The following is a 24,646-nucleotide window of genomic DNA, read 5'->3' on the forward strand; positions in this document are numbered from 1 at the left end:
TTGGGGCTATATAGAACCTTTTTCAATGATTCTTTGTAGAACAGTAAAAAAAAGTGTTCTTTATAGAACCATACAGGTTCCATTTAGAACCGTACGAGCATGGTTCTGTACAGAACCTTCCAAAAAAGAGATCTACACTGAACACTAATATAAACACAGCATGTAAAGTGTTGGTCTCATGTTTCATGAGTTGAAATAAAATATCCCAGACATGTTCCATACGCACAAAAATCTTATTAGTCAAAAATGTTGTGCACACATTTGTTTACATCCCTGTTAGTGAGCATTTGCCAAGATAATCCATCCACCTGACATGTGTGGCAGATCAGGAAGCTGATTAAACAGCATGATCATTACACATGTGCACCTTGTGCTGGGGGTCAATAAAAGGCCACTCTAAAAATGTGCAGTTTTGTCACACAACACGATGCCACAGACGTCTCAGGTTTTTTGAAGGAGCAGTGCAATTGGCATGCTGACTGCAGGAATGTCCACCAGAGCTGTTGCCAGAAAATGTTGCTGTCCAGTTTTCTACCATAAGCCGCCTGCAATCGGCCTCACAACTGCATATCACGTGTATGGCATCGTGTGGGCGAGAGATTTGCTGATTCCAATGTTGTGAACAGAGTGCCCCATAGTGGTGGTGGGGTTATGGTAGGGGCCAGGCATAAGCTACGGACCCTGAACACAATTGCATTTTATCAAAGGGCAATTGGAATGAACAAAGATCCTGTGACGACAACAGTGGCACAACATTCCCCAGGCCACAATCAACAGCCTGATCAACTCTATGTGAAGGAGATGTGTCGTGCTGCATGAGACAAATGGTGGGTCACACCAGATACTGACTGCTTTCCTGATCCACACCCCTACATTTTTTTATTTTTTTTTAAGATAAGCATATCTATATTCCCAGTCATATGAAATCCATAGATCAGGGCCTAATGAATTCATTTAAATTGACTGATGTTGTTAAATTAACTGTAAAATCAGTAACATTTTGGAAAATTGCTGCATGTTGCATTTATATTTTTGTTCACTATATACGGGTTCCGCTACGGTTATAAGTCAAATAACTGTTTATAACCTTTTTCTGGTGTGTATCCTACCAAAGACATAGATACATGATCATTATATAACCTATCAAACAAACTCATGTCACATTAGACAAGGGGCATTGAAATCTCTGTCACGCTTCCTCTGCTCTCTCAGGACTGTATTTCTCGCTTTCTGTGTCTCCGTTTCTCCTTCTCTCCCTCCCTCTTTCTCTCTCTTCCTCCCCTCTCTCTCTCTTCCTCCCCTCTCTCTCTCTCCCTCCCATCTCACTCCCTCACATCTCTATCTCCCTCATCTCTCTCTATCTCCCTCATCTCTCTCTCTCTCCCTCATCTCTCTCTCTCTCCCTCATCTCTCTCTCTCTCCCTCCTCTCTCTCTCTCTCCCTCCTCTCTCTCCTCTCTGTCTCCCTCTCTTTCTCCGTCCCCTCTCCCTTTTTTATTATTGTGCCTCTCTCTCTCTCTCTCTCTCTCTCTCTCTCTCTCCCTCCCTCCTCTCTCTCCTCTCTGTCTCCCTCTCTTTCTCCGTCCCCTCTCCCTTTTTTTATTATTGTGCCTCTCTCTCTCTCTCTCTCTCTCTCTCTCTCTCTCTCTCTCTCTCTCTCTCTCTCTCTCTCTCTCTCTCTCTCTCTCTCTCTCTCTCTCTCTCTCTCTCTCTCTCTCTCTCTCTCTCTCTCTCTCTCTCTCTCTCTCTCTCTCTCTCTCTCTCTCTCTCTCTCTCTCTCTCTCTCTCTCTCTCTCTCTCTCTCTCTCTCCTCTCTCTCTCCTCTCTCTCTCTCTCTCTCTCTCTCTCTCTCTCTCTCTCTCTCTCTCCTCTCTCTCTCTCTCTCTCTCTCTCTCTCTCTCACTGCATCATGGTAGCGTAGTCTATATCAGAGTAGAATATATCCGGTGCTGCTGAATGTTCACATAGATCCTGTGAGGCAAAGATAAACACACAATGTCCACATCAACAGTGTATATGATGGTGATGTATAGAAGAATATGGGAGACTTGGATGAGGTTAAATGGGGTCAAAAGCAACAGTTCTCCACTTCTCCTTATTCTCCTGGAACCCAATCCCCATGCAATATGGTAACCGACTGCCTTTCATTCTCAGATCATACATTGTGGGGGAGGTGCTACAATGAAACAGCTATATAGCCTCTCAAACATGGTAATGTGGAATTGATGTTAAAATGCCAGCTGTTTAGCCTTTCAAACATGGTAATAAATCAAATGTATTGGTCGACATACATGTGATCAGCATATGTTATTGCGGGTGTAGCGAAATGCTTGTGCTTCTATGTACATATGAGATAGGTGAGGCAATATTTACAATCATTTAAAGTGACTAAGACACCGTAGAATAGTATAGAGTACAGTTTATACATATGAGAAATGCAAGATACGGAGACATTATTAAAGTGGCTAGTGATCCATTTCTAAAAGTGGCTAGTGATTCATTTCTAAAGTGGCTAGTGATCCATTTCTAAAAGTGGCTAGTGATCCATTTCTAAAAGTGGCTAGTGATCCATTTCTAAAAGTGGCTAGTGATCCATTTCTAAAGTGGCTAGTGATCCATTTCTAAAAGTGGCTAGTGATCCATTTCTAAAAGTGGCTAGTGATTCCTAATCTATGTCTGTTGGCAGCAGCCTCTCTATGTTAGTGATGGCTGTTTAACAGTCTGATGGCCTTGAGATAGAAGCTGTTTTTAAGTCTCTCGGTCCCTGCTTTGATTCACCTGTACTGACCTCGCCTTCTGGATGATAGCGGGGTGAACAGGCAGTGGCTCGGGTGGTTGTGGTCCTTGATGATCTTTATGGCCTTCCTGTGACATCGGGTGGTGTAGGTGTCCTGGAGGGCGGTGAAGTTTGCCCCCAGTAATGCGTAGGGCTGCAGACTGCACCACCCTCTGGAGAGCCTTACGATTGTGGGCGGAGCAGTTGCCGTACCAGGCGGTGATACAGCCCGACAGGATGCTCTCGATTGTGCATCTGTAAAGGTTTTTGAGGGTTTTAGGTGTTAAGCCAAATTTATTTAGCCTCCTGAGGTTGAGGAGGCGCTGATGCGCCTTCTTCACCACACTGTCTGTGTGGGTGGACCATTTCAGTTTGTCAGTGATGTGTACGCCGAGGAACTTCCCACCTTCTCCACTGCGGTCCCGTCGATGTGGATAGGGGGGCTGCTCCCTCTGCTGTTTCCTGAAGTCCACAATCATCTCCTTAGTTTTGTTGACGTTGAGTGAGAGGTTATTTTTCTGCTACCACACTCCCAGAGCCCTCAGCTCCTCCCTGTAGGCCGTCTCGTCTTTGTTGGTAATCAGGCCTACTACTGTTTTGTCATCTGCACACTTCATGATTGCGTTGGAGGTGTGCAGTCATGGGTGAACAGGGAGTACAAGAGGGGGCTGAGCACGTACCCTTGTGGGGCCCCAGTGTTGAGGATCAGCGAGGAGGAGGTGTTGTTTCCTACTTTCACCACTTGGGGGCGGCCCGTCAGGAGGTCCAGGACGGGGTTCAGACCCAAGTCCTCGAGCTTAATGATGAGCTTAGAGGGAACTCTGGTGTTAAATGCTGAGCTGTAGTCAATGAACAGAATTCTTACATAGGTGTTCCTCTTGTCCAGATGGGACAGGGCAGTGTGGTGGCGATTGCATCACCTGTGGATCTATTGGGGCGGTAAGCAAACTGAAGTGGGTCTAGGGTGTCAGGTAAGGTGGAGGTGATATGACTTGTCTCTCAGAGCACTTCATGATGACAGAGGTGAGTGCTAAGGGTCGATAGACAATTATTTCAATTGCCTTTGCTTTCTTAGGTACAGGGACAATGCTGGCCATTTTGAAGCATGTGGGGACCACAGACGGGGAAAGGGAGAAATCTGAATATATCTGTAAACACACCAGCCAGCTGGTCTGCACATGCTCTGAAGACGCGGCTAGGGATACCATCTGGGCTGGCAGCCTTGCGAGAGTTAACACCCTTAAATGTCTTACTCACGTCGGCCACGGAGAAGGAGAGCCCACAGTCCCTGACAGTGGGCAACGTCAGTGGCACTGCATTATCCTCAAAGCGAGCAAAGAAGGTGTTCAGCCTGTCCGGAAGCAAGACGTTGGTGTCCACGACACGGCTGGTTTTCCTTTCATAATCCGTGATTGTCTGTAGACCCTGCCACATACGTCTCGTGTCTGAGCCGTTGAACTGGGACTCAACTTTGTCCCTATACTGACATTTAGCCTGCTTGGTTGCATTGTGGAAGGAATAACTCCACTGTTTGTGTTCTTCCATATTCCCAGTCTTCTTGTCCTGGTTAAATGAAGTGGTTTACGCGAATGCTCCCCTGTATCCACGGTTTCTGGTTGGGGTAGGTTTTAATTAATCAACACAGTGGCTATGCTCCCATCTATCCACGTTTTCTGGTTGGGGTAGGTTTTAATTAATCAACACAGTGGCTATGCTCCCATCTATCCACGTTTTCTGGTTGGGGTAGGTTTTAATTAATCAACACAGTGGCTATGCTCCCATCTATCCACGGTTTCTGGTTGGGGTAGGGTTTAATTAATCAACACAGTGGCTATGCTCCCATCTATCCACGTTTTCTGGTTGGGGTAGGTTTTAATTAATCAACACAGTGGCTATGCTCCCATCTATCCACGTTTTCTGGTTGGGGTAGGTTTTAATTAATCAACACAGTGGCTATGCTCCCATCTATCCACGTTTTCTGGTTGGGGTAGGTTTTAATTAATCAACACAGTGGCTATGCTCCCATCTATCCACGTTTTCTGGTTGGGGTAGGTTTTAATCAATCAACACAGTGGCTATGCTCCCATCTATCCACGGTTTCTGGTTGGGGTAGGTTTTAATTAATCAACACAGTGGCTATGCTCCCATCTATCCACGTTTTCTGGTTGGGGTAGGTTTTAATTAATCAACACAGTGGCTATGCTCCCATCTATCCACGATTTCTGGTTGGGGTAGGTTTTAATTAATCAACACAGTGGCTATGCTCCCATCTATCCACGGTTTCTGGTTGGGGTAGGTTTTAATTAATCAACACAGTGGCTATGCTCCCATCTATCCACGGTTTCTGGTTGGGGTAGGTTTTAATTAATCAACACAGTGGCTATGCTCCCATCTATCCACGGTTTCTGGTTGGGGTAGGTTTTAATTAATCAACACAGTGGCTATGCTCCCATCTATCCACGTTTTCTGGTTGGGGTAGGTTTTAATTAATCAACACAGTGGCTATGCTCCCATCTATCCACGGTTTCTGGTTGGGGTAGGTTTTAATCAACACAGTGGCTACAACATCTCCTATGCTCTTCCTAATAAAATCGTTCACTGTATCGCTATATGTAAACAATATTATTTTCTGAAGCTACTCTGTATAGTGGAGCCTCTAAAACACGGTATTAAACCTGATGTTAATATGTGAGGTTGTATAGCCTCTAAAACACGGTATTAAACCTGATGTTAATATGTCAGCCTCTAAAACACGGTATTAAACCTGATGTTAATATGTCAGCCTCTAAAACACGGTATTAAACCTGATGTTAATATGTCAGCCTCTAAAACACGGTATTAAACATGATGTTAATATGTGAGGCTGTTTAGCCTCTAAAACACAGTATTTTAACCTGATGTTAATACCGTGTTGAGTGTCATTGCTGAAAAGTACAGCTAGAAATTCCAATGCTACCAGATGAGTTATTTTATCATAGAAAAATGCACAGACCAACAACAGGTACAAGACATTAGCTTCCCTGAAACAATGCATTGGAAGACTTTGCTTAGAACGTGGTGAGAAGACTTATTTTTTCATATACGCGGTGACAGTTTAGAAATACAGCTGTGTAATTGGTCATTGTAGAGGTTGCATTGGGAATGCAGTACCCATTGTTTCAGTGCTGCTCGTAAAACCACCAAACAGAGGGTTTGGGTTAGCCGTAATAGATCTATTACCACTGTTAGCAGCTAGGTACAAAAGGCTTATTGATGGTCTCTTTTCTTTTTTTTTCTTCCCATGGCAGCAGTAATCTTCCAAGCGGGTAATGTGAAGAGAAAATAAAACAGTACAGAAGACAAAACCATGGGTACATCCCAAATGGAAATCTATTCCCTATAGAGCAGACTACTTTTGACCAGAGCACTATAGGGAAAGAGCTCCCATTTCAGACACAGCCAGTAAAAGTTTAGGTCTAGGTTGAGTGAACCTTGGGGGGGGAGGCACAAGGAGAGGATGGCATCGTCCTATAAATCCCATCCTAATCATCTCATTATGTCTCGTTAAAGAGAGACACGGCGCTAGCGGCTAACGAGCCAAGCGTGTAATAACCCTACAGAGAGGGGGAGGGTTGGTACTTAATGTAGGACCGGACATGAAAATAACAGCTCAGGTATATTAGTAATATAGGGGCTAGCCTTTCCCACCTGGTGGTCCACTGACTGACGCTATAGTTTCCTTTCAAATCAAATGGATGACCCCAATCTCCCCTCCCTCACCGGTAACACTCCCCTCCTGGGAAGGTAACACTCCCCCCGTGCCATCCTACCCCTATCTCCCCTCCATCACTCCCTCCCAAACCTACCAATAATATACCTCCCCCTGCCATCCTACCCCTATCTCCCCTCCATCACTCCCTCCCAAACCTACCAATAATATATACATATACATACATTAGAGAGGCTATAACAGTAGCGAGGCTACATACAGTAGAGAGGCTATATACAGTAGAGAGGCTATATACAGTAGAGAGGCTATATACAGTAGAGAGACTATAACAGTAGCGAGGCTATATACAGTAGAGAGGCTATATACAGTATAGAGGCTATATACGGTAGAGAGGCTATATACAGTAGAGAGGCTATAACAGTAGAGAGGCTATATACAGTAGAGAGGCTATATACAGTAGAGAGGCTATATACGGTAGAGAGGCTATATACAGTAGAGAGGCTATAACAGTAGCGAGGCTATATACAGTAGAGAGGCTATATACAGTAGAGAGGCTATATACAGTAGAGAGGCTATATACAGTAGAGAGGCTATAACAGTAGCGAGGCTATAACACTAGCGAGGCTATATACAGTAGAGAGGCTATATACAGTAGAGAGGCTATATACAGACACCGGTTAGTCAGGCTGATTGAGGTAGTATGTACATGTAGATATCGTTAAAGTGACTATGCATATATGATGAACATAGAGTAGCAGTAGTGTAAACGAAGGGTTGGCGGGTGGTGGGTGGGACACAATGCAGATAGCCCGGTTAGCCAATGTGCGGGGGCACTGGTTGGTCGGGCCAATTGAGGTAGTATGTACATGAATGTATAGTTGAAGTGACAATGCATATATGATAAACAGAGAGTAGCAGCAGCGTAAAAGAGGGGTTGGGGGGCACACAATGCAAATCGGGAAGCCATTTGATTACCTGTTCAGGAGTCTATTGGCTTGGGTGTAAAAACTTTTGAGAAGCCTTTTTGTCCTAGACTTGGCACTACGGTACCTGCTTGCCATGCGGTAGTAGAGAGAACAGTCTATGACTGGGGTGGTTGGGGTCTTTGACAATTTCTAGGGCCTTCCTCTGACACCGCCTGGTGTAGAGGTCCTGGATGGCAGGAACTTGAAGCTCTCAACCTGCTCCACTACAGCCCCATCGATGAGAATGGGGTGTGCTCGGTCCTCCTTTTCCTGTTGTCCCCAATCATATCCTTAGTCTTGGTTACGTTATTATTCTGGCACCACCCAGCCAGGTCTCTGACCTCCTCCCTATAGGCTGTCTCGTCGATGTTGTTGATCAGGCCTACCACTGTTGTGTCGCCTGCAAACTTAATGATGGTGTTGGAGTCGTGCCTGGAGTAATGAGTGAACAGGGAGTACAGGAGGGGGCTCAGCACGCACCCCTGAGGGGCCCCTGTGTTGAGGATCAGCGTGGCAGATGTGTTGTTACCTACCCTTACCACCTAGGGATGGCCCGTCAGGAAGTCTAGGATCCAGTTGCAGAGGGAGGTGTTTAGTCCCAGGATCATTACGTTAGTGATGAGCTTTGAGGGTACTATGGTGTTGAACGCTGAGCTGTAGTCAATGAATAGTATTCTCACATAGATGTTCGTTTTGTCCAGGTGGGAAAGGACAGTGTGGAGTGCAATAGAGATTGCATCATCTATGGATCTGTTAGGGCGGTATGCAAATTGGAGTGGGTCTAGGGTTTCTGGGATAATGGTGTTGATGTGAGCCATTACCAGCCTTTCAAAGCACTTCATGGCTACAGACGTGAGTGCTACGGGTCTGTAGTCATTTAGGCAGGTTGCCTTCGTGTTCTTTGGCACAGGGACTATGGTGGTCTGCTTGAAACATTTTGGTATTACAGACTTCATCAGGGACATGTTGAAAATGTGAGTGAAGACACCTGCCAGTTGGTCAGCACATGCCCGTAGCACACGTCCTGGTAATCCATCTGGCCCAGTGGCCTTGTGAATGTTGACCTGTAAAAAAGGTCTTACTCACATCGGCTAGGGAGAGCATGATCACACAGTCTTCCGGAACTGCTGATGCTCTCATGCGTGCCTCAGTGTTGCTTGCCTCGAAGCGAGCATAGAAGTGATTTAGCTTGTCTTGTAGGCTCGTGTCACTGGGCAGCTAGCGGCTGTGCTTCCCTTGTAGTCTGTAATAGTTTGCAAGCCCTGCCACATAAGACGAGCATCGGAGCCGGTGTAGTACGATTCAATCTTAGCTTTGTATTGACACTTTGCCTGTTTGATGGTTCGTCGGATGGCATAGCAGGATTTCTTATAAGCTTCCGGGTTAGAGTCCCGCACCTTGAAAGCGGCAGCTCTGCCCTTTAGCTCAGTGCGAATGTTGCCTGTAATCCATGGCTTCTGGCTGGGATATGTACGTACAGTCACTGTGGAGACGACGTCCTCGATGTACTTATTGACAAAGCCAGTGACTGATGTGGTGTACTCATCAATTTTTTCCTGTTTCGGTTCATGATAATGTTAAATTCTTCATCAAAACAAATTTCAGACATATATTATTTAGAATATGTGAAGACAAGATTAAATCAAGAATGGTCTGATAGGTGACAATATTAGCCTATTACTTGTGAATAAAACGTATCACTTATTAATGATGCCCACCTTTAAAGATCCGCCCCTTTTTTTCAATTTACGCCTAAAATGACATACCCAAATCTAACTGCCTGTAGCTCAGGACCTGAAGCAAGGATATGCACATTCTTTAAACCATTTGAAAGGAAACACTTTGAATTTTGTGGATATGTGAAATGAATGTAGAATATAACACAGTAGATCTGGTAATAGATAATGTGTGACGACCCTCCCACTCTGTCTGCCGTATTCTCTCTTTGTTCTTGTTTCCTAGTTTGTTAGGATGCCGTTGGGCGGAGTTGGGAGGGTCGTCAGCTACATGGGAAACACCTGAGCCCAGTGTGTCCCAGGATAAATACACCACTTCCCCATTCATGGAGGAGACTCTCTCCATGCAGACACCTTTATAGATTTTGTTGTGTTTCTTGGTGTTTTTTTGGTTGTTTGCTTTAGCATCTTTCAACACCCTGCCTTATCACATTCATGCATGCAAAACACTCACTTACACTACTGATTACTGATTACACACACCATTGTATATTATACCTAGTTACTTTATTTAATAAATATATGTATTTTTACTCCTTATCTCCATGTTGTCTCCCTTTTGTTACGGGCTTTGAGCCGGTTCGTGACAAAATGCAAGAGAAATGCAATAACGTATTATTTCAGCCCAGGCGCAATTTATATTTTAGCCACTAGATGACAGCAGTGTATGTGCAATGTTTTAGACTGATCCAATGAATCATTGCATAGCTGTTCAGAATTTTGTATCAAGACTGCCCAAATGTGCCTTGTTGGTTTATTAATAACTTTTCAAGTTCAAAACTGTGCTCTCGCTTCAAACAATAGCATGGTATTCTTTCAGTGTAATAGCTACTGTAAATTGGACAGCGCAGTTAGATTAACAAGAATTTAAGCTTGCTGCCAATATCAGATATGTCTATGTCCTGGGAAATGTTCTTGTTATTACAACCTGCTAATCACATTAGCCTACGTTAGCTCAACCGTCCCGTGATGGAACCCCCGATCCTGTAGAGGTCAAATAGAGAATTGAGGATGCTTTTCCCATGGTTCATGTTTTCATGCCAAACAAGTAGGCTATACACCTGTTTGAAAGAGAAGCAATGTGTCCGGTTTTGACCACCCTCAGTCTCGTGCAGTGGAGGAGATCTTCGTGGGCTATACTCAGCCTTGTCTCAGGATGGTAAGTTGGTGGTCTGTTGATATCCCTCTAGTGGTGTTGGGGCTGTGCTTAGGAAAAGTGGGTAGAGTTATACCCTGCCTGGATGGCCCTGTCTGGGGTATCGTCAGAATGGGCCACAGTGTCCCCCGACCATTCCCATCTCAGCCTCCAGTTACTATGCTGCAATAGTCTATGCACCGGGGGGATAGGATCAGTCTGTTATGTCTGGTGTAATTCCCTTGTCTTATCTGGTGAGTGAATTTAAGTAAGTAAGCTGTAAGTATGAATCTAATTCTTTCTCGCCCCCTCCCCTCCCGGAGGACCTGAGCCCTACGACAAGCCTCAGGACTACCTGACCTGATGACTCCTGGCTGACCTTCCATTTTCGTCCCTGCCAAAGAAAAATGTCCATCCTGGATGGACAATAAAGTGTTATTCTATTCTATTCTTTCTCTACCGCACCTGCTGTCTCGACATCTCGGAATGTTCAGCTATGAAAAGCCAACTGACATTTACTCCTGAGGTGCTGATCTGTTGTACCCTCTACAACCACTGTGATTATTATTTGACCCTGCTGGTCAGCTATGGACGTTTGAAGACCTTGAAGAACAATCTGGCCTTAAAGATCATGTACTCTTATAATCCCCACCTGGCACAGCCAGAAAAGGACTGGCCACCCCTCAGAGCCTGGTTCCTCTCTAGGTGTCTTTATAGGTCCATGCCTATCTAGGGAGTTTTTCCTAGCCACCATGCCTCTAAACCTGCATTGCTTGCTGTTTGGAGTTTAACGCTGGGTTTCTTCATAAATACATTTGATTGATTGATTTAATATTAGGAACGTTGACAAATAAACAATAGGCCATAAACAGTATGCCTAGCAAGCGGATTGAATCCTCCTCTTTTTAACAGAGGCCATCACTCTGTTTTCTCACGCAATTGCATAGCTTATAGAAATTGCATAGCCTATAGAAATGTTGACCAACATGAGCTCATGGGCTCTCATGAAGTGTTTGATTAGATTTCCGATTACATTTGCATTGATGTCAGAGTGATTAGAGGGACAATAGAGTGCTGAGTACCAGCTACTAATGACCATCAGCATCCTCAGAGCTTGGAGAAGGCTAATTACTGTGACTAAATGTTCACTGGAATTTGACTGCCATCAAGACTCGTGACTGCCGATGTGGCGGTAATAGGGTTACCCCAACAGCCCTAGGGGGGGTTACTGCACATCCTTGCAGAGTGCAGAATAAAATTATTCCAAGGGTTTTCTGAGTACAGGGCAAACACCACTGCAGTATGATATGGATCCTATCATTGGCCTACTACCATGCCTCATAAATAGTTCAAATGTTTATTATAATAAAGTATGCCCTTGCTAATATGGGCTCAAAAATCTATCATGTGCCAATATTTATGGGGTTTAAAGTACAGCCTTGTTGAGTGCATTACCAAATGGCTACCTGTGCATTTCCGGCTGGTGTCTTCCTTCTTGGAAGAGCTCATCAGTTTACAGTTGAAATTCTCCTCCCAGTATTCTGCGAACCAGACGTTTCTCCTGTTGTTCTCTAGCGTCCGCGATGTGAAGTAGGCATCAAACCCTGGAGGGAAAAAAATACAGATAATCAAGTCTTTAAAGAAGTCTTAGGCCTCAAGAGCATCTTCAATGTCTAACCATCGGTAGCGTAGCCTAGTGGTTAGAGCTGTTGGACTATTAACCGAAAGGTTGCAAGATCGAATCCACCGAGCTGACAAGATACAAATCTGTTGTTCTGTGTGAAAAAAGGCAGTTAAACCACTCTTTCTAGGCTGTCACTGAAAATAAGAATTTGTTCTTAACTGACTTGCCTAGTTAATTAAAGGTAAAAAATCCACTGCTTGTGTAGAAAAAGTCCTGTATCACATTTTGTATTCATTTAGACACGCTGTTTGAATTATTTGCAATATGTAGGACACTTTACCTTCAAGCTATATATTTGTCCAGTTCCTATTGCTCCTGTTTCCCCTGCTGAAATAGACCAATATTGTGAAACGACTATTTTAGGACATATTCCATTGCCTAGAGACTAACATTGTAAGTCTTAGTAATTCCAGCTGATGAGTATTTCAGTAGACATCTCCTTCCTGAGTCCCACATGATAACTTTCAGGAACAGAGAACAAACGTTTGCATCTTTTCAAATGATAGTTTGTTATTTTTCTATTTCAGACTGCAGAGACACACCAGTTTTGAGCCCCACCTGTTTAGCTATAAAAAAATATACAGATGATGTCGGAAGTTTCCATAAACTTAGGTTGGAGTCATTAAAACTCGTTTTTCAACCACTAAAAATGTATTGTTAACAAACTATAGTTTTGGCAAGTCGGTTAGGACATGACACAATTCATTTTTCCAACAATTGTTACCAGACACATTACTTCACTTATAATTCACTGTATCACAATTCCAGTGGGTCAGAGGATTACATACACTAAGTTGACTGTGCCTTTAAACAGCTTTGAAAATTCCAGAAAACAATGTCATGGCTTTAGAAGGTTCTGATAGGCTAATTGACATCATTTGAGTGGATGTATTTCATGGCCTACCTTCAAACTCAGTACCTCTTTGCTTGACATCATGGGAAAATCAAAAGAAATCAGACAAATCCTCAGAAATGTTTTTTTAGACCTCCACAAGACTGGTTCATCCTTGGGAGCAATTTCCAAATGCCTGAAGGTACCACGTTCAACTGTACAAACAATAGTACACAAGTATAAACACCATGGGACCACGCAGCTGTCATACCGCTCAGGAAGGAGATGTGTTCTGTCTCCTAGAGAAGAACGTACTTTGGTGCGAAAAGTGCAAATCAATCCCAGAACAACAGCAAAGGACCTTGTGAAGATGCTGGAGGAAACAGGTACAAAAGTATCTATATCCACAGTAAAACAAGTCCTATATCGACATAAACTGAAAGGCCGCTCAGCAAGGAAGAAGCCACTGCTCCGTACCTGCCATAAAAAAGCCAGACTACGGTTTGCAACTGCACATGGGTACAAAGATCGTACATTTGGAGAAATGTCCTCTGGTCTGATGAAACAAAAATAGAACTGTTTGGCCATCATTACATTACATCATTACATACAGGAAAAAGGAGGAGGCTTGCAAGCTAAAGAACACCATCCCAACCGTGAAGAACGGGCTTGGCAGCATGGGGGTGGGGGTGCTTTGCTGCAGGAGGGTCTGGTGCACTTCACAAAATAGATTGCATCATGAGGATGGAAAATTATGTGGATATAATGAAGCAACATCTCAAGACATCAGTCAGGAAGTTGAAGCTTTGTTGAAAATTGGTCTTCCAAATGGACAAAGACCCCAAACATACTTCTAAAGTTGTGGCAAAATAGCCTAAGGATAACAAAGTCAAGGTATTGGAGTGGCCATCACAAAGCCCTGACCTCAATCCCATAGAAAATGTGTGGCAAGAACTGAAAAAGTGTGTGCGAGCAAGGAGGCCTACAAACCTGACTCAGTTTCACCAGCTCTGTCAGGAGGAATGGTATTGTGGGAAGCTTTTGGAAGACTACCTGGAACATTTGACCCAAGTTAAACAATTTTAAGGCAATGTAAACAAATAGAAATTGAGTGTATGTAAACTTCTGACCCACTGGGAATGTGATGAAAGAAATAAAAGCTGAAATAAATAATTCTCTCTACTATTATTCTGACATTTCACATTATTAAAATAAAGTGGGGATCCTAACTGACCTATGACTGGACATTTTTACTAGGATTAAATATCAGGAATCATTAAAAACTGAGTTTAAATGTATTTGGCTAAGGTGTATGTAAACTTCCGACTTCAACTATATGTATACACAGTATATAGTGCCCAGTGTCCCATTATTATAGTGACCAGTGTTCCACTACTTTAGTGACCAGTGTTCCATTACTATAGTGACCAGTGTTCCATTATTAAAGTGACCAGTGTTCCATTACTATAGTGACCAGTGTTCCATTACTATAGTGACCAGTCTTCCATTACTATAGTGACCAGTGTTCCGTTATTAAAGTGACCAGTGTTCCATTATTAAAGTGACCAGTGTTGCATTTTTAAAGTAACCAGTGTTCCATTGTTAAAGTGACCAGTGTTCCATTACTATAGTGACCAGTGTTCCATTACTATAGTGACCAGTCTTCCATTACTATAGTGACCAGTGTTCCGTTATTAAAGTGACTAGTGTTCCATTATTAAAGTGACCAGTGTTCCATTATTAAAGTGACCAGTGTTCCATTACTATAGTGACCAGTGTTCCGTTATTATAGAGACAGAGAGAGACAGAGAGAGACAGAGAGAGACAGAGAGAGACAGATAGAAAAAAGGAGAGGCCATTTAATCAATAGGGCACTTCAGGAAAAAGAAAACTCTAGCTTCTTCCTCTACTTTCTGCATTATGTATGCCCTAAGCTTTGTGTATGTTTGTGTATGAAAATCTAAAGCACAAATTACACTCTGATTAATCACTGTAATCATTTGACTGACTAGTGTTGAGAGACATTACCGTTGGCAGACCCTTTTCACATTTCAGTTTAAATGGATACCAATCTGATCCACTTAGTCTGTCTGTTTTGCGTGAGGCTGACAAATGAGAGATGTCTCTCTGACTGGATGTGTCATTGTTATCATTATATTGCAAACTACTGCAAAGTAACTACAGCGGTTTTATGAAGGTACATTACTGTGCTACGTCCTGAGTAACGTTTCAGCTTCATCTCCCAACCAATACGATAATTGGCAGTTGCAAACATTAGTTTTCTCTTTGTTTGCTAAATCTGACAGACAATGTTGGGATTAGATGTTGTGCAGTATGAAATTAAGTTACCATTAACATTCACGATGTAAAATGAAACGTGGGCCCTTTTTCTCCCCCGAATAATACAGAGGCAAAAAATACTCCCTATTATGTTTCTGCCGACCTGTAGAGTTGTTAGACTGATGCTGCTCTTTCCGTCTCAAAGCAAAACCCATTCTGTAATTACTTATCTCAAGGCCCTCTTGAGTGACGTTTCTAGAGGGTCACGTCAAGAATAAAAATGAAAAAAATAAAAACAATAACTGTATTCTCAGCTAAACAGACAAATAACCACAGATCTTAATATTCTACTAATCAATTGATACAATCATTAAACCATGAAGTGTGTGAGTGAGTAGGGATCTGATAACACTGATGCGTCCCAAATGGCACCCTACTTAGTATGCAGTGCATTACATTTGACCAGGACCCATAAGGCTAGTGCCCTATATAGGGAATAGGGTTCCATTTGGGAAAAGGGAAGACTTCATTTTGCTCGATATTGGAGGCAAAGTCTGGGACGTCTGAAGTACACAGGGGAAATCAGGTTACAGAGCTGTGTGCGTGTGTGTGTGTGTGTCTCTGTCTCTGTCTCTGTCTCTGTCTCTGTCTCTGTCTCTGTCTCTGTCTCTGTCTCTGTCTCTGTCTCTGTCTCTGTCTGTGTGTGTGTGTGTGTGTGTGTGTGTGTGTGTGTGTGTGTGTGTGTGTGTGTGTGTGTGTGTGTGTGTGTGTGTGTGTGTGTGTGTCTCTCTGTGTGTGTGTGTGTCACAGACACATCTGAAGTACAGAGAGAAAAAATAACTCCCACGTATCAGAGGGAACTGCCATTTACCGTATAGTGTTGTTTGTTTTCTAAAGAAATGTCTAATTTAGACAAGTATTCATACCACTGAATCAATACTTTGTAGAAGCATTTTTGACAGTGATTACAGCTGTGAGTCTTTCTGGGTGAGTCTCTAACAGCTTTCCACACCTGGATTGCGCCACATTTGCCCAATTATTATTTTCCAAATTCTTCAAGATTTTAGTCAAACCTGTAACTTGGCCACTCAGGAACATTCACTGTCTTCTTGGTAAGCAACTCCAGTGTATATTTGGCCTTGTGTTTTAGGTTATTGTCCTGCTGAGAGGTGAAAGGAACGCAGACTGAACCAGGTTTTCGTCTAGGATTTTGCCTGTTCTTAGCTCTATTTCCTTTTCTTTTTTTTTTTAATCCTGAGAAATCCCTCAATACTTAACGATTGCAAGCATACCGATGTACATGATCCAACCACTACTGTGCTTGAAATATGGAGAGCGGTACTCAGTAATGTGTTAATTGTTTTACCATCATTGTATTACTTTAGTGCCATAATGTCACGTTCCTGACCTATTTCTGTTAGTTTGTTATATGTGTTAGTTGGTCAGGACGTGAGTTTGGGTGGGCATTCTATGTTTTCTGTTTCTATGTTGGTTTATGGGTTGCCTGGTATGGCTCTTAATTAGAGGCAGGTGTTTGGCGTTCCTCTAATTAAGAGTCATATTTAGGTAGGCGTTGTCACAGTGTTCGTTGTGGGTGATTGTCTCCTGTGTTTGTGTATGTCGTTGCGCTACACGGGACTGTTTTCGGTTTGTTTGTTAAGTGTCATTTATGTGTAGGTTTTTTCCCTGTTCGTGCGTTCTCGTGTGTTATGTGAGTCCGTCGTCCAGATCTGTCTACACCGTTTGTTGTTTTGTTAATTTATTAGTCAAGTTCGTGTTTTCGTGTTTTTCTTTAATAAATCATGTCTTCACAATCCGCTGCATATTGGTTCAATCCCTGCTCCTCCTCTTCTGATGAAGAGGAAGAGGAAAACCGTTACACATAATGCATGATTTGGAATATTTTTTATTCTGTACAGGCTTCCTTCTTTTCCCTCTTTCAACTACAATGTTGTTGATCCATTCTCAGTTTTCTCCTGTCACAGCCATTAAAACTGTCATTTTTTCCCCCTGTCATCACTAGCCTCATGGTTGGGAAGGACGTCTGTATCTTTGTTAGTGACTGGGTGTATTGATAACACCATCCAAAGTGTACCAATAGGTGTCCTTCTTTCGAGGTCATTGGAAAACCTCCCTGGTCTTTGTGGTTGAATTTGTGATCGAAATTCACTGCTCAAATGAGGGACGTTATGTATGGGGTACAGAGACGAGGTAGTCTTTCAAACATCCTGTTAAACACTGTTATTACACACTAAGGAGTTGAATACTTATTGACTCAAGAAATTTCAGATTTTTTCATTTTTAACTAATTTGTAAAAATGTCTAAAAACATCATTCCACTTTTGACATTATGGGGTATTGTGTGTAGGCCCGTGACACACAATCTCAATTGAATCCACTATAAATTCAGACTAACACAACAAAATGTGAAAAAAGTCAAGGGGTGTGAATACTATCTGAAGGCGCTGTATTTGTTTGCTCATCTATCACGGATAATAAACATTTAGCGATAGTGTAGCCTAAATCAAGTGTAGACATCTTGCTTATCTTATTGCATTATCCTGCTTGATTGCATATACACTATTCCAAAAGCTCTCGCAGGTTGTGAGTTGTGAAAACATGACTCAGGTACTTTAGAAAATAGGCTTGTTATTCTGCTATATTTGTATCATCTTGAAGATAAGACCTTACGCTCCCTGATCGTATGAGGGTAGGAAAGAAATGGAACGCGGATCAAAAAATGCATGGGTTTTTGGGCTCTTTCAAAAATTATCACTTTTTTTTTTTTATATGACAGCATTTCCACGTTCCCGGGACACAAGTTATAGTCCATTATATTAAGTAAGTAAGTTATAGTCCATTATATTAAGTAAGCAAGTTATAGTCCATTTTATTAAGTAAGTAAGTTATATTCCATTATATTAAGTAAGCAAGTTATAGTCCATTTTATTAAGTAAGCAAGTTATAGTCCATTATATTAAGTAAGCAAGTTATAGTCCATTTTATAAAATAAGTAAGTTATAGTCCATTATATTCTTACTCTAAAATATAGGCTATGTGTGTTGACAGTGATCGGGTAGGGATGTCTTGTCTGTTTAATGAACAAAATAGCAAAATATTTATTTCATTTGGATGGCGCATCCTTGGCTGCACAGACCCATAAAAAAAATACTGCTAATTAAATTCGTAATATGCTATTCTATTCTCTTGAAAATAAATGTCATTAGTGTTATAATTTTTCTTAGGACCTGCCAAAACAAATTAATAATGGATTTATTTATTGATGGTGTATATTGTCAATAGATTTATTCAAATAGACAACCACCTACATCTGCACACACTACTACCACTCGTCTCCAGCATACCAGCATGCACCCAGGAGGTATATGTATGATGGCAATAACGTGCTAAAAACAGACCTTTTTTTTTATAAGGGAGTCATATATAAAAAAAAAAAATTTTACCTTTATTTAACAAGGCAAGTCAGTTAAGAACAAATTCTTATTGTCAATGACGGCCTAGGAACAGTGGGTTAACTGCCTTGTTCAGGGGCAGAACGACAGATTTGCACCTTGTCAACTCAGAGATTCGATCTTGCAACCTTTACGGTTACTAGTCCAACAGCTTTAGCCACTAGGTTACCTGCCACCCCCATTCAGTGAAGGCAGAATACTGTGTAAATCCTGTGTGAAAGCAGTACATGTCTGTGCGTCCGTGCGTGTACGTGCATTCTGTGTGTGTTCTTTGTCAGGCAGAGGGGGTTGATAGAGCTCTAACTGAGGATCCTGGGTACAGTTAGAGAGAACCTTGCTGTAGAACCTCATCTAAAAGAGCAACAACTAGAGAGAACCTTTCTGTAGAACCTCATCTACAACAACAACAATTAGAGAGAACCCTGCTGTAGAACCTCATCTAAAACAACAACAATTAGAGAGAACCCCGCTGTAGAACCTCATCTAAAACAACAACAATTAGAGAGAACATTGCTGTAGAACCTCATCTAAAACAACAACAATTAGAGAGAACATTGCTGTAGAACCTCATCTAAAACAACAACAATTAGAGAGAACCCTGCTGTAGAACCTCATCTAAAACAACAACAAGATGCTAAAACACACACCGCCGGGGGTCACTGTTAAAGTTAGTAGCACGCCGGGATTCTTATAGCTGAATAGTGACTAAATAGGAAGGATGAAATGCCGTGAGACGAGGTTGCAGGGAGGCAATGACTCTCTTGTTAAAGTAAGATTGAAGTGAAGTCCTCATTTCAGAATGATTGAAAACGTTGTGAACCGATGGGTCTTCTGAGATACTGGAAGTCAGTAGGATGTAAGGTTCAAGTGTTTTCCCATGCAACGTCACCAGAAAAAGATGTTTGGTTAAAAGAGTTAAATTAAGTTAAATTAGTTAGTTAAAAGAGTTAAATTAAGTTAAATTAGTTAGTTAAAAGAGTTAAATTAAGTTAAATTAGTTAGTTAAAAGAGTTAAATTAAGTTAAATTAGTTAGTTAAAATAGTTAAATTAAGTTAAATTAGTTAGTTAAAAGAGTTAAATTAAGTTAAATTAGTTAGTTAAAAGAGTTAAATTAAGTTAAATTAGTTAGTTAAAAGAGTTAAATTAAGTTAAATTAGTTAGTTAAAAGAGTTAAATTAAGACATGTAATAACAAACAAACTAGTTGGGCTGAAATGAATACTTACACAGAAGGGTGACATACAGTACCAGTCAAACGTTTGGACACACCTACTCACTGAGGTACATTTTTGAATTTTGACTATTTTCTACATTTTTGAATAATATTGAATATCTCAAAACTTTGCAATACCACATACGAAATAATGTAATAACCAAAAAAGTGTTAAACAAATCAAAATATACTTTATATTTGAGATTCTTAGATTAGATTAGATTCTTGGATAGGATAAAGTAATCCTTCTGACCCCCCCCCCCCCCCCCCTTAAAAGATTTAGATGCACTATTGTAAAGTGGCTGTTCCACTGGATGTCATAAGGTGAATGCACCAATTTGTAAGTCGCTCTGGATAAGAGCGTCTGCTAAATGACTTAAATGTAAAATGTAAATGTAATTCTTCAAAGTAGCCACCCTTTGCCTTGTGGACAGCCTTGCACTCTCTTGGCATTCTCTCAACCAGCTTCATGAGGTAGTCACCTGGAATGCATTACAATTAACAGGTGTGCCTTGTTATGTCTTAATTTGTGGAATTTCATTTCTTCTTAATGTGTTTGAGCCAATCAGTTGTGTTGTGACAAGGTAGGGGTGGTATACAGAAGATAGCCCTATTTGGTAAAAGACCAAGTCCATATTATATCAAGAACAGCTCAAATAAGCAAAAGAGAAATGACAGTCCATCAGTACTTTTTAAGACATGGACATCAGTCAAAATGGAACATTTCAAGAACTTTGAAAGTTTCTTCAAGTGCAGTCATTAAAAACCATCCAAACACTATGATTAAAATGGCTCTCATGACCTCTACAGCAGAATATTTGTTAGAGTTAACTGCACCTCAGAGTTCAAGTAACAGACACATCTTAAACATCAACTGTTCAGAGAGAACTGCATGAATCAGCAATTCATGGTCGAATTGCTGCAAAGAAACCCCTACTAAAGGAAACCAATAATAAGAAGAGACTTGCTTGGGCCAAGAAACACAAGCAATGGACATTCGACTGGTGGAAATATGTCCTTTGGTCTGATTAGTCAAAATGTTTTATCTTTGGTTCCAACCTCTGTTTCTTTCTGAGACGCAGAGTAGATGATCTCTGCATGTGTGGTTCCCACAGTGAAGCATGGAGGAAGAGTGTAAGAGCTATTTGACCCAGAAGGAGAGTGATGGAGTGCTGCATCAGATGACCTGGCCTCCACAATCACCTGACCTCAACCCAATTGAGATGGTTTGGGATGAGCTGGACCACAGAGTGAAGGAAAAACAGCCAACAATGTGGGAACTCCTGACCGATTGCATCCACCGCCTGGTATGGCAACTGCTAGGCAACTGATCGTAAGACGCTACAGAGGGTAGTGCGAACATCCCAGTACATCACTGGTGCCAAGCTTCCTGCCATCCAGGACCTATATAATAGGCTGTGTCAGAGGAAAGCCCATAAAATTGTCATAGACTCAAGTCACCCGTATTCAAGACTCAAGTCACCCTATAGTTTTGATGTCTTCACTATTATTCTACAATGTAGAAAATAGTCAAAATAGAGAAAAACCCTTGAATGAGTTGTTGTATACATACTGTTGACTGGTCTTGTATAAGGTCGCAAAGACTATGGAATAAGCTAGTGTTGTCGTCGTCCCCTCCCTCGAGGAAACACTGGGCAAAGAAATATAGAAAAGTAAAGGAGGGGAACGAGCAAAAAGGGACGTGGGAGCTGAGACGGCGATCCTGATCAGTGTCAGAACTCAAAGCATCTCTTCCTCGTTCTCTAATCGTTTGTCACTTTGGAACACTCTACCACCTCCATCAGAGCTATCTAGTGTGACAGGCTGCCAGTGGAAATTCTGAACGAACTAGCGAACTGGTAAACACATGTAAGCATCCAAAGAGTGATGCAAGGCACCAGCCACAGAACGAGCTAGCTAACTGGTAAACACGCCTCACAAGATAGGCTACTGCAAGGCAGCCACACACAGCACAAACTGGTACACAAGCACCCCGTGTACTGCAAGGCAAACCAGTCACACAATATGAGCTAGCTAACTGGTACACAATGCACCCAGTCAGGTTACCCTAAGTCAGGCCTGCCACAAACAGAATGAGGTAGCTAACTGGTACAGTACACGTAGAGAGAACTGCCAGGAAGCCCAACACAGAAAGAACTAGCTAACTGATACGCAATGTCAGAAACTAGAGAGTACTGCAAGCCAGCCACACAGAGTATGAGCTACATCCACTGAGGGTACTCAACACATCATCCACTGAGGGTACTCAACACATCATCCACTGAGGGTACTCAACACATCATCCACTGAGGGTACTCAACACATCATCCACTGAGGGTACTCAACACATCATCCACTGAGGGTACTCAACACATCATCCACTGAGGGTACTCAACACATCATCCACTGAGGGTACTCAACACATCATCCACTGAGGGTACTCAACACATCATCCAGTGTTTTGCAAGCTATTCACACAGCAAAAGCTAGCTAACTCGTACACTAGCATCCAGAGAGGACTGCACGTCAAACACCTAACTCCACAACACACACAATCCTCCAAACCCAACGACATAAAGAACACTGAGGATTAGTGGATCTTTGGTTTAAAAAAAACATAAAATACTTCTCATAGAAGTGTACCAGGTTGGCATGCACAACAATGGCACAGCAGTCTGCACTGAGGTAAGTGTGCAAAGGGACATCAATCTCTTTGGATGTATTTAAAGTAGAGCAAAGATTCTAATCCCCATATCTTCCTTTATCTCTCTCACTGTGGTAGACCAGAAACATCAGGGCTGATGTCCTGTCCTGTCCTGTCCTGTCCTGTCCTGTCCTGTCTGTCTGTCTGTCTGTCTGTCTGTCTGTCTGTCTGTCTGTCTGTCTGTCTGTCTGTCTGTCTGTGTGGTAGACCAGAAACATCAGGACTGTATTTGAAACAAAGGACAGTTGAAAGCTGATATAGAACCTTTGCCTGTGTTCTGTTTTTGTCTCAGTCAGAGTTGAGTGTGCTGTCTATTAGTGATATGACAAATGGGAGGTTCAAAAAACTCACTCTGCCAGACGGTCTGGTTTGGTCACAAATCACACCCTATTCCCTTCGTAATGCACTACATAATGCCCTCCTTTCGGCAAATCTGACCACGACTCCATTTTGTTGCTCCCAGCCTATAGACGGAAACTAAAACAGGAAGCTCCCACGCTCAGGTCTGTTTAACACTGGTCCGACCAATAGGATTCCACGCTTCAAGATTGCTTCGATCACGTGGACTGGGATATGTTCCGGATAGCCTGATGTATACGCTGATTCAGTGAGCTGGTTTATTAGCAAGTGCATCGGTGATGTTGTACCCACGGTGACTATTAATAATAATATTAAACTACCTGCCCTCCAGGACACCTACACCACCTGATGTCACAGGAAGGCCAAAAAGATAATCGAGGACATCAACCACACGAGCCACTGCCTGTTCACCCCGCTATCATCCAGAAGGCGAGGTCAGTACAGGTGCATCAAAGCTGGGACCGAGAGACTTAAAAACAGCTTCTATCTCAAGGCCATCAGACTGTTAAACAGCCCCCACTAACATTGAGTGGCTGCTGCCAACATACTGACTCATCTCTAGCCACTTTAATAATAAAAAATTGTCACTTTAAATCACCTGTCACTTTAAACAATGCCACTTTATATAATGTTTACACACCCTACATTGCTCATCTCATATGTGATGGTGGTGGGTGCAATTGTAAACTATGCCATCTACCTGAAATATGCACTTTTTTCTAACAAAACCTATCCCATACCATAAATATGTTATCAGACTGTCATCTAATGAGTTTTTTTGTTGGTTAGGGGCTATAAATATCTTAGTTTAGCCGAATTGGTGATGGCTACTGGTGTTGGTGGACAAATAAAAGATGGTGGAATATGCTAATGTGTTTTTAGGTAATAGATGTACATCTTTACATATTGTGTCTTCCCTGTAAAACATTTTAAAAATCGGAAATGTTGACTGGATTCATAAGATCTGTGTCTTTCATTAGCTGTATTGGACTTTAATGTGTGAAAGTTAAATATTTTAAAAAAATATTTTTTTTGAATTTCGCGGCACTGGTTTTTCAGTGGGGGGGGGGGGGGAGTGCCGCTAGCGGCACGCTGATCCTAGACAGGTTAAATCACCTGTCACTTTAAACAATGCCACTTTATATAATGTTTACACACCCTACATTGCTCATCTCATATGTGTATACTGTACTCTATACCATCTACTGCATCTTGCCTATGGCGCACGGCCAACACTCATCCATATATTTATATGTACATATTCTTATTCATTCCTTTACACTTGTGTGTATTAGGTAGTTGTTGCGAAATTGTTAGATTACTAGTTAGATATTACTACACGGTCGGAACTAGAAGGACAAGCATTTCACTACACTCGCATTTACATCTGCTAACCGTGTGTATGCGACCGATAAAAATGTGATTTGATTTGATTTATATTTGACCAGGGCTTATAGGGATCTTGTCAAAAGTAGTGCACTATGTACATTTACAATTACATTTAAGTCATTTAGCAGACGCTCTTATCCAGAGCGACTTACAAATTGGAAAGTTCATACATATTCATCCTGGTCCCCCCGTGGGAATTGAACCCACAACCCTGGCGTTGCAAGCGCCATGCTCTACCAACTGAGCCACACGGGACCACATGTAGGTGAACAGGATGCCAAAAGGGCCACGACCTCTGTCTATCCTGTACAGCCGACTACGCCAGACCTCTTTCATGTTGACACATCCACACCCTACAGTGCAGTGGTTCTTCCTTTAAACGTTTTGAGCT

General features: G+C 42.1%; 1 protein-coding gene across 1 annotated transcript in view; it reads right to left on the reverse strand.

Moving 5' to 3' along the window:
* LOC129851375 (metabotropic glutamate receptor 7-like) overlaps positions 1-24,646 on the reverse strand; it is a 446,516-nt gene that overhangs the window by 160,084 nt on the left and 261,786 nt on the right. The window contains exon 5 of the mRNA XM_055917878.1: positions 11,787-11,924. Coding sequence (XP_055773853.1) covers positions 11,787-11,924 — 138 coding nt within the window. The remainder of the gene's footprint in view (positions 1-11,786; positions 11,925-24,646) is intronic.

The sequence above is a fragment of the Salvelinus fontinalis genome, chromosome 3 (genome assembly GCF_029448725.1).
Source record: "Salvelinus fontinalis isolate EN_2023a chromosome 3, ASM2944872v1, whole genome shotgun sequence".
NCBI lineage: Eukaryota > Metazoa > Chordata > Actinopteri > Salmoniformes > Salmonidae > Salvelinus > Salvelinus fontinalis.